Source organism: Zonotrichia albicollis, chromosome 10 (assembly GCF_047830755.1).
Source record: "Zonotrichia albicollis isolate bZonAlb1 chromosome 10, bZonAlb1.hap1, whole genome shotgun sequence".
Classification (NCBI taxonomy): domain Eukaryota; kingdom Metazoa; phylum Chordata; class Aves; order Passeriformes; family Passerellidae; genus Zonotrichia; species Zonotrichia albicollis.
This window is the reverse complement of record NC_133828.1, coordinates 7,113,167-7,124,656: the sequence shown is the minus strand read 5'-3', so window position 1 is coordinate 7,124,656 and position 11,490 is coordinate 7,113,167. Positions and strand designations below refer to the sequence as shown.

Genomic DNA, 11,490 nt, shown 5'->3' with positions numbered 1-11,490 from the left:
ATAATATATATAATTATAATATATATATCATTATATATAGATATATATAGGTATATATATCGTTCTATATACAGATATATAATCATAATAAAATAATTATTATTATATTATAATTATTTTATATATATTATATTTTAATGATATATTATACAATATATAATATATAATATTATATATAATATATGTAATATATTATATATATTAATGTATTTTATAAATTATTATATATTAGTATATAATATATAATATATATAATATATAATATTATATATAATATATAATAGATAATATATATTATATTATATTATATTATATTATATTATATTATATTATATTATATTATATTATATTATATTATATTATATTATATATTCTCATTCTATATTGTATATAATATATATTCTCATTCTATATTGTATATAATATATATATTATATTATATACTATTACATAAATATATACCTATAATACAGGTATAATATAATATAATATAATATAATATAATATAATATAATATAATATAATATAATATAATATAATATAATATAATATTTTACCTATTCAATATGCTTGTAAAAGAAAACCCCACATACACTATTCTCAAACAATGTTCATGATAATATTTACCTAGATTTTATCACCTTATATCTAACTGCACATGCTTTGTGATAACTCTAAATAATGGCAACATTACACTTAACTTTGTCACTTTCAGTTTAATGATCATTCAAAATCCTTCAAAGAAAAATACACCTTGGGCCATAAATGGGACACTCAGAATGACAACTCACTTGTAACTTTACTCAAATACTTCAAGAATCAAATATTTTAAAGACATAAACACAAAAATGGTCATTTTTCCTCATGTGTCAAAACATCTCATGCCTGTGAAACCTGACATGAGACGTTTCTTTTGGTAATTTTGAATTAGTCTTGTAAATAGTACTTTCAGAAGCAGTTGTATACCTCACTAAATAAAATTCATACAGCTATAGGGTGTGTTACACCACTAGTATCCACTACATAGCACTTTAAAATATATATTTTTAGACAGAAAAGGGGGAATGCCTAGTGTTATATATACCCTAAAACAGGTGACACTATTAAAAGGATTTAAAGTCTTTAAAGAAATGAAGACAAAGGAGTTTATTTATTTAAGAATATAGGTAACAGGCCAGCTGTAGTCCACCACACAAAGGATCATGCACAGGACAGCCCCAGAGCTGAATATTTAAATATTCATTAATAAAAAAGAACTCAGGTGGTGTAATAGCCTTTACAGCTTTCCAGAACAGTGAAGTTTTACAGTGGAAATTGTGATTATACTGGCCTATTTAAGAGTGGTACTTCCTATTAAAATGTTAATTGAATTTTCCAAGTTGAAAAAAACCCTAAACCCACATAGTTTCCAGCTGGGGGCTGACTGCAGCCTGGCCAAGGGCTGCTTCTCAGTGGGCATAATTCCAACTAAGATGCTCCATTTCCCACTTTCTCTTGTGGCAGGTAAACCATGAGGGATAAAGTCCAAAATTTGGGTTAGGTTCCATGCAGTCAAGGGAAAATGTGGCAGCAATGAAGGGCATGGCAGAGCTCCGTTTGATTTTTTTATTCTGTTTCTGATGTGAATCAAGAAAGCATCTTAAAATTCGAGAGAAACAGCATCTGAAACAGGAGCCTTCAGTTCAGAGGTTGCCAAAGGCAGGGCTGGGACAGAAATCAATAGCAAGATCCCTCTTTTATTTTGGGCAATTTTCCTTTAATCCAAAGGCAAAGCAGGGCTCAGAAATGTGCCATAAATGCAAAGAGGACTTTATCCATCATTTGTGGTTATTTTTTCAGATATTGTATTTCAAGTACACAAAAATCTAAAATGATTCTGATTTCTTTTTAAGTCCTGGTTGCTTTCCAGCTGATGTGGGGAACACGGCCTCTCATAACCCTTTCCACACATCCAGTTCCAGCATTGGCTGCTTGTCTAATAAATTCCAGGGACTGATTTCACTGGAATTACCTAAACTCCCAAAGGCTATGACCTCCCACCTCTGAGGGCCCTGCCTGCTCCCAGGAGATACTCACTTGATTCCATAGGCAGATATTGTGAGTCCAATTAACACTCCTATACTGCCATCCAGGAACCAGACAGAGGAATTGTGTTTAAACACTTCTGCACTGAGAAGGATGGAAAATCCCATTATTCCACCTACAAGAGAGTTGAAACCTAGAAGGGGGAAAAGAAATAATTAAAGGATGAACGCCAGGAAGTCATGGAAAGGGAAATGGTTTTGCACAGTTTCCCTGTCAAAGTTTGGAGTTTTTATTCCATTCTGTGTATTCATTTACATGCTTGGCACTATTGCTTAGAGCTGTAGACATTGCTGATGACATACCAGATAATCCTGGTAATATTTTCCATTTATGCTTTAGATATACCACAGTAGCTTCTTATCTACTGTTTACAATTCTAATGAACATCCTTTTAGATTCCTTTTTTTTTTTTTTGAATGTTCTCTTTTTCTCCAAGGCTGTCCCTTCAAAATTCTCATAGAGCTTTTGGAAAAATTAATGTCCTTTTCCATTCAGTTCCTGTTGGATTGATTATTGATTTGGGGTTTTATAAGTCATTCCTTGTGTTCTGGTTTTAACTCCAAATTCCCCTTTTCTGATTTTTTTCCACAATAACCCAAAAGATACCCCTGTTGTTCTACACAAAAAAAGGCACTGAGAATGTATTAATAATGTATTAATTTGGTGGATCCATACACTATTTAACCTAGATAAAAAATGAAATATCAAACTTGAAATACTCTATATTGCTTGGTGAGCCAGATCTAGCCAGCTGCTGTTTACAGACTCAGCCAGGTTTTTGCAGTTTCCATGACTGCCAACAATGATACACCTGACACTTGTTCCTGAGCCTGTCCTTTGATCCACACCTCTCACATCCAGTCTTTGTCTATTTACTCATTTATACTCATTGAAATTATGCATATTGTGTCTATAGATATAAAGAATATAAAATATCAATTAATAATTAGAATTTTAAACCAGTGTTACTTCCCCTGCTCCAGCTTAATTCAGAATCCATCAGCACAAATGGATTCATGCAAAAAAACAAAACATTTTCATGCCATTCTTGGCTGATGGTCCCAAATAATTTAAAAGCTACTTGCAAAGGAAATTGTTTTCCCTTCCTGACTCTCATTCAGGCAAACCTTTCTTTGCTGGTGTGGCAGGAAATCATGGAATGGCTGCAGGTATTAATCCTGACACTGCTCTGAGTGTAAGGCCAGCACAGGAAAAAACAGGTGGCTAAATCTGGGTAGGAAACAGGTACCTGAAACCTACAGGAAAGTTGGCTGACATCACTGACAGTCACAGAGTTGTCCTCTGGGATGTCACAAAATTCAAGGCAGGAAATGGCTATTTTTATTACCCAAAAGGCCAAGAGCTTTTGCTGTAAACAAACTGTACAAATGACATTTTGCCTCATTAGGATTCATACATCCAGGATTTAAAGAGATATTGCTGTTAAGCCCTACTCTAAAAAAAAATATTAAAAGAAAATTAATAGAGGTTGACATGCATAAAAGAGAATTTGTTGTTAGGAAAATAAACCTATTTTTTAGGAATAAGAATTCATGCTCCTTTCACTCAAAACAGTTTGTTGGTCTGGAGCCAGGGATCACAGGAGGTAAATTAGCAGGAAACAGAAAACACTAAAAAAAGATATGCAAGGGACTGCTAAATCTGTCTCAGCTGCTGAATCACATTGTCTCTTCCTGATCATTAATAAATCAAGTACATATGTAAATATATCTTGTGAAAGCAGATATTTAACCACACATGTTAAGATCAGCCTCCTACATTTTCTGTAGTAGTTCTAGAGGGGAGAAGAGAGATAAAAACCAGGCTGAGGTAATTGTATACTTCTTTTCCCTAATTTTTTTAATCAAAGAATGAGCAGTCTCCAGCTCAGAAGCAGTATCATTAGCATGAGGATGTAATTATGGGGAAAGAGATTTTTCTGTCATACAGGAGCACAATTCAGAGCTGGAGGTTTTTAGGAATTTTCAGTTAATATTTTGGCTGAAGGAACAGCTCTGTTTCAAAACTAAGCTACATTTTTTTGAAGGGAGGGTTCCTAGGCACAGCTCTGAAATTTTCAATGTGTCCCACTTCCACCCTGTCAGGGAAAGAAGTCAGGCTCACGGGCTGCAGTTCCCAGCACCTTTTGGTTGGAGATATTTAAATTTTCAAATATCTAGAGTGGCAGAGCCCCTTGGAAAGGATAAGATCTCTGAGCTGGAGATCTGCTGGGAGAGAATCCCAAATGCAGGGAGGCAATGGCTTAGTTGTAACCCCCTCACTGCTGTTCTGATGCCTTTTTTACTTCTTTCAGATTTAAAATATAAATACTCATGAAGAATTTATACAAGTGGGATGATAGAGATACTCATAATATGTGCTATCACACATCATCCAGAAAAAAATTAGGTATGTTTAATTTGCTTAAAATAAAGCAAAATTTATGTATCTCTAGAGTAAGCTGAGAATTGAATTTCCTTAAAGTGAAATCTGTAGCAAAGAGTAAAATAATTTAGGTACCACAACCCATGAATCATGAACACCCTACAGTGTTTGTTTACTGAGTAATTCACACTGCCCTGGCAGATAAATCTGGGAGAGATTTGTGAAACTGCTGCCACCACTGTGGCCTCACCCATGTGAAAGGCAGATCCTGGGATTTCTGCGGATTCAGGAGCTTGAGCCCTGGCAGTGAGAGGAATATCTGGACCTACTTTGAAAGCAGGATTTCCAACCTGCCCTTAAAAGCAGAAGCAGTCAGGGGCTGATGCAGGGGTGGCAGGGAGGTGCTCCAAGGGTGCAGGGGAGGAGATCCCAGCAAGGGATCTCAAACCCCAGCAGGGCCAGAGCAGTGCAGGGCAGGGTTTGTCTCACACCTCTGCTGAGTGGTAGGGGAAGCCCTGTGGTGACAAATGACACCAAAGGGATGTCACCAGCTTTGTGATGATCCCTGCTCAAGGCAGGCAGCGTTTCTGGAACAGACTTTGCTTCATTTGAACTTTCATTTGAACTTTTTACCAGGCATAGGCAGTGAGGATGGAGGTGACCTAACCACAGCTCTCTAAATTGGTGTCACATCCCCCTGCTGCAGCCTAACTCTGACCAACACACCTCTAATCCATTATCTGCTCCACCTCTAGCTCTGTTATTGCTCACTATCCACACATCCACTGCTTGGCCTCCACCAGACATTACTCATAATATTTCTAGCCATAGCATACCTTAGATGATTGGAAAACCAGAGTCAGGCTAAGTCTGGTTTGCTCTGTTACCTGAATTCCAGACCTGAAGCAGCTGTGGCAGAGGAGAGAGCTCTCCAGCACATTCATGGACCCCACACTGAACTTTTTAATGGTGTTAGCTCATTTCAGCTGAGCTATCTGTGCTAGAAGCCAGGGGTACCACAGACTGTTCTAGGGTCTGGGTTTTTTCCCATTTCTCAGTGGCTGCTTTATTTCAATGCTCTTTCATTCACAGCTCTCATCATGCAGGGGTCCCTGGAAGAGAGTGTAAAAGCAGCAGGATCAATGTTACACTCACCATCAGTTATCAGTGCTCTGCTTGTAAGGACCTTTCCCAGCATAAATTTGATTACTGCCAAGACTGTGCAAAGGATTCCACTTAGAACAGAGACACTATACAGAAAATCATCCTGGAGGAAAAAAAAAAAAGTCAGACATTAGTATGTCCTCTGGTCGTGTCCCACCTATTAAATGAAAAATAGCACTAATTACTGTGCTACTTCTTTATTATTATCATTTGTGCTACTGAGAAACACAACCTGAGACCAAGATTTCCTACCTTATGACTTCCACAACAGCTGGTGCTTATTTTGCTTGTACTATCACCTGCAATTGCTTTTGCAGCCATAATTAATGACAGTTCCAATCAACAAATTGTGAATTGACCCAGCCTGGTCAGAGTCAGGAGATGATATTTACCTGTGGGGCTGAGTGCAGACTGCCAGGGCATCCAATGCCTGATGCCAGCACTAATGAAGTCCCCACAGGCAGGAGGAAAGCTTAAAAATAGAATCCCACTCACCAGACCAATATTGATTCTTGGTGTAAGAAATAACCATTTAATGTTGTTTCTGATTCTGGGCTTGCTTTGGTTTTGTTTCATTTCCTTTTCCAGAAGTCTGGTTCAAGCTACATCCATAAAACTTCTGATGCTGACGTGCAAAGTCAGGTTTAGCTCTTTCATAGAAAACAAATTTTTTTCATGGACTTTACATTTCACAGAAACATTCCCATTGCTTAATTTGCACGTGATACATGTGCTCCCCAGGCTCCCCCAGGAGAGAGCTGTGTGTCAGGGCAGGCAAAGAAGAGTTAGTTATTATTGTTTAACACCATTCTCCAAAGGCCGCCAGGAGCCCCCCAGCCGTTCCTGCTGACTGGTTTGTGATGGTTTGCATCAGTCCATGGGCTGCAGAAAAATCCACAGCTCTCAGCTGCCACCCAACCACAGAGCTTTGAGTTACATTCATTTATTACCCTTGATAGAAACTTTAATTCAAGCTGTGGCAACACCAGTACAAGTAAAGGAACTAGCAAGAACCCTTTTTTAATTTGTATGTGCAGGTCTAAGTGGGCCAGTGCCACTGGGACCCTGCTCCTGATGAAAACACTCTGGCAAAAGTCCCCGTGGGTACCAAACATTGTCATGGTGATTCATCAGCTGCTCCATCCATTTTCATTATTTTAGCAGCAATTTGAAACCCAAAGAAATCAAAAAATGGTTTTGAAAGCTGCTTAGGAAGATACTGGGAATTAGATTACTGGTATAATGTACTCATATCCCCAAATAAATCATTCAATATTTTTTATACAATTCTGTATGTCATATGATTTTTAAGTCTACTTCACTCACATCATGAGCTCATTCTCTCTAGGCCTGGTACAATATTAACAATATTAAGTGATGAGACAAAATGTACTGAGGGAAAGAGAGTAAAATAGAAGCAACGAGAACACAGAACTCAAGTACTGGGTAAAGGTGGGATAAAAAGCATTCATAAGGTCATTTTAACAGAATGACTGAAAAATATACAGGCAATTTCCAAGTTCTAGGGAAAGACTAAAGAAATATTTGGTTGCTGTCAATCTAACAAGGAAAGCTGGGAGCTCTGAGAAAGTCTGAAGTGACAACAAAGCTTCAAAAGTCTGGATAAACTTTGCAAAAAACCCTCAAAATTTGAGATCCTTGTCAAAACTATGCCTCTAATTTTTACACATCCTTCTCAAAAAAAAAAAATCTATGGATCATAATACAAGGTATTTTGCAAATTGTTCCAGAGATGTTCAAAATTCCAGTTATTGATTCAGAATCCTGAAAAGGCAATGCCTTATTCCCTGTGCTATCATATCATGTTTCATCCTCTTAATGGTACTTTATTCAGAGCTTTTTCTTGGTTTTTTTTCTTGTCATGGCATGCTACAAATTTTTGGGGTGAATTCAGTGTTTTTCCTGCACATGTCACTAAAACACAGTATGTGGAAATGCATCTTGTTTGTTCTATTTGTTCTGCTATTCAGTCATGATCAAAATGAGTCTAGCAACTCCACGGGAATCCGAGAATGACCTAAATGTACAGAAATCCTACAAATTTCTGAATGGAGTCATGAATTACTGAACAGGCTTTTTTTATGGGCGATACATATTCAGGATCTAGAAATTGTTTCTAAGTTTGACTTTTTTCCCACTGAATCAGACAAGACAAGCTCATTTTGTTGCTGATACTAACCACTAACTACTAATACTAACCCCTGATAAAAGAAAAGACCTAACAAATTGAAGCTGCTTTGTTATCACTGTGGATGCAAGAGAAGGAAGAAATTAAAAACCGTGCTCTGAATGCAGATGCTTTTGGTTGTGCCAAACAGCTTTTCGGAAGGTGATATTCCTGGGTTTAACTCTAAACAATTCCCATAATATCTAAATAGTGCCCAAAATCTCTAAATACCACCCAAAATGTCTAAACAACATCTAAAATCTCTAAATAACACCCAAAATCTCTAAACAATACCCAAAATCTCTAAATACTCAAAACTTCCAAACACTACCCAAAAATATCTAAACAACACCCAAAATGTCTAAACAGCACCCTAAAAATCTCCTAACAGCACCCAAAAAATCTCTAAATAATATCTAAAATCTCTAAATAACACCCAAAATCTCTAAACAGTACCGAAAATCTCTAAACAGTACCCAAAATCTCTAAACAGCACCCCACAATATCTAAACATCTAAAATCTCTAAATAACACCCAAAATCCCTAAACAACACCCAAAATCCCTAAACAACACCCAAAATAACTGAACAACACCCAAAATCTCCAAACACTACTCAAAATATCTAAACATTACTCAAAACCTCTAAATAACGCCCAAAATCTCTAAACACTATCCAGAATCTCTAAACATCACCCAAAATTTCTAAATAACGCCCCAAATCTCTAAACACTATCCGGAATCTCTAAACATCACCCAAAATCGCTAAATAACACCCAAAATCTCTAAACACTAACCAAAATCTCTAAATAACATCCAAAATCTCCAAACAACACCAACACCCAAAATCTCTAAATAACATCGAAAATCTCTAAATAACATCGAAAATCTCCAAACAACACCCAAAATCTCTAAAGAACACCCAAAATCTCCGAACACTCCCAGCCCCAGCAGGTCCCCGCAGGAGCCACCGGGAGGCGGCAGATCCCGCACTAACCGAGCGCGGCTGCGAGCACCAAACCAAAAGGAAAAAAAAAAAAAATTAAACTCTCTTTTTTCAGTACTCCTCTGTGCTTTCTGGAGCCTCGAGCCGAAATAAGGACAGTGACAAGGAGGTTTTGGGGGTGTAACAGAGCAGCCCAAAGCGGCGATGCCCAAAGCGGCGATGCCCAAAGCGGCGATGCCCAGCAGCCGGGCTGCTCCCTGCAGGTGAGGGTGGAAAAGAAGAAAAACATCTCACTATTTTGGCACTATTGGCACTATTTTTGTGCCAAGCTGCTGGAACTGCTGTAGGACAGCAGCATTCGGTGAATCAGCCGAGGGAAGGGTAATTCACGGCATCCTGGGCTGAGCAGAGGTGAGGGACACGCTGCAGGCTCCAGAGGGTTAAACACGGCTGTGAAACGATTCCCAAGGAACGAACTCACCCTTCGGAGAGATGGAGGCAAGGAGAGCCGTAATGGAGATGTAAATGAATAAAATCAGCCGGGCCATCTGGCACCAGGTCCCTGCGGATGCTGCCCTGTCGGCAGCCCCTGCCTCCCCATCTGACAGGCACCGGGGGCACATCCAGCACATCGCCCCACGTGTGCTCCGTGTTATTTTAATTAAAGCAGCAGCAAGTTGGGACAGATGAGAAAAATTTAAATTCTGATCATTTCCATACGATAAAGGCTTCCCAGTGTGGTAAATAAAGCGCCTTTCTTTCGCATTTCTTTTCATCATATTCCCTCACTGCTACCACACTGTACATGAGCCCTTAATTAAAGGACACCTATCTCTGATTAGATGGCTTCAGGTATAGACCAGCACTGCACATAAAGCAAGGTGCCCATCCTGGGCTGCCTGCTCATTACACAGCATTTTAATAGCTACAATGTCCCTACTTAATATTTATTTTATACTGTGGTTTTATGCTTTCTTTCCTAGGAATAAAATCTTTTCCTCTTTTACCGAAGAAAGGAATAACAGAAGTCAGCAGGCAGCTTTCCTCCACTTTGTCCCAATGCCTTGTCCCCAGCTGTGCAGCTGAGAAGGGGGGGTTGCAAAATTGTCACAACAGTTCTGCCCCTGCTTTCAAGGATTTCACCAAAAGCAGCAGTAATCTTATGGCTCCAGAAAAAGTTTGTTGGGTTTTATGTTGCAACTTTGATCTCTTCCTGAATCTATTGTAGAAAGTAAAAAAATAAAAAACTTCACAATGGATTCTTCAGTGCTTGGCTTATTAGGTAGAAATATTTAACCAATTCCCAGCCTAGTAATTAAGTTGTAGCTGACTTGTGTTCCTAATCTTTCCCTAGAATGCATATTGCTAATGCTGACCCTAAAACTTTGCCCTGATTTTGTGTTTTATTTCTACCAGTTCCTCTCTGCTCACTCTCCTTCAGTTACAGCCTTTCCACATCTGAGATGTAAAAATGTTCTCATTTCACTGGCATGTACAGTGTGGAGTCAAAAGATATTCACTGGTATGGGGGGAAGCTCTGTCCTTCCTTGGTCACTCATCCCAGAACAAGCTGCTTCTCCCATCCAACAGCTGCAGGCTTCCTTCCACTCCTCTGCCCTCTCTGAACCCACCAAGAGCTCCTCCTCACTCCTGCAGGAGCTGGGAATCACTGCTGCTGCCTTTTCCCTGCCATTTTTCCCTTTCCAGAGAAGCTGGTGTCTCACAGTGTTTTGCCTCTGCTCAGCTGAGCCTGGCTGCTCTTGGCTGAGGAGGTAGGGATGTGTGTCTGGAATACTGCAGATGGTGTTGGCAGGAGCAAAGTCGTGGCTGGCCCAAACTGAGCTGAGTTTGTGTTGTTAAATATTAATTTTGCCCATCTCTGCAACTCACCATCTGTCTCCTGGAACCCAGCAATGACCCTTCCTCAGTCCAGGTGCTTGGTGGCCATCCTCCCCAGCACCTGCCAGGTTCTGCTCCCCATCCCTACCTTCACACACTTCCCACAGCCTCCTGCTCCTCCAGCTCCCCCAGCAGCTGCCAAGGCATCTGGGCACACTGGGATCACTAAAAGCCCCTCTGCAGAGCATGTTACTCAGTGAAAAAGGACTCCCTTTTCTTCCCCTGAAGGATTAAGTTACTATATAGAGCGCAACAAAGATGTTTCTATTACAAGCACTTGAAAAAAAATTCTAAATCTCTCTCACACTTTCTCCCAAGTAATAAATAGTTTATATAATCAGTCTAAAGGGAGCTCCTGGGAAGCCAGAGGGTCTCTCTCACTAGCAAGCTTCAAAAGGGATGAGTTCTAATTGCACTTCACTGTCAGAAAACAAACCAACAGCCCAGTCTCTGACTCAAGCAGGAGACAGTCCCTTCACATGGAGATACAAAGAACTATTATTAGTACCAAAAAAAAAAAAAAATCTTATGAATGTTTAAACTTGTCTTTGGTGTGACAAAGCAATCCCACAGCACAGAATGCTTTTTCAAGAAGCAGATAACAAAGACAGGGTGTGCTGGATGCCACATCAAGGCATGGGGCCTGGGAGCTGAGGGAGCACAGAACTCTCTTAGGTGACCTTAGGACTCCTGCAAAGAGTCTGCTTAACTATTAGATCAGTCATGCTTCCCATTCTCGCAGAATTCATGCACCAAAGTTATGGAACACAAATTAAAATTGTGTTTGTCCGCCCTCAGAAGAGTGAGACTGATGTTTCCTATGAG

General features: G+C 39.1%; 1 protein-coding gene across 2 annotated transcripts in view; it reads right to left on the bottom strand.

The window, feature by feature from the left end:
* The window catches only part of TMEM163 (transmembrane protein 163), a 92,632-nt gene that overhangs the window by 7,397 nt on the left and 73,745 nt on the right, over window positions 1-11,490 (bottom strand). For both annotated transcript variants that reach the window (XM_026793963.2, XM_005487916.4), the window contains 2 exons: window positions 5,626-5,737; window positions 2,077-2,218 (listed from right to left, as the gene is read on the bottom strand). In XM_026793963.2, coding sequence (XP_026649764.1) covers window positions 2,077-2,218; window positions 5,626-5,737 — 254 coding nt within the window. The remainder of the gene's footprint in view (window positions 1-2,076; window positions 2,219-5,625; window positions 5,738-11,490) is intronic.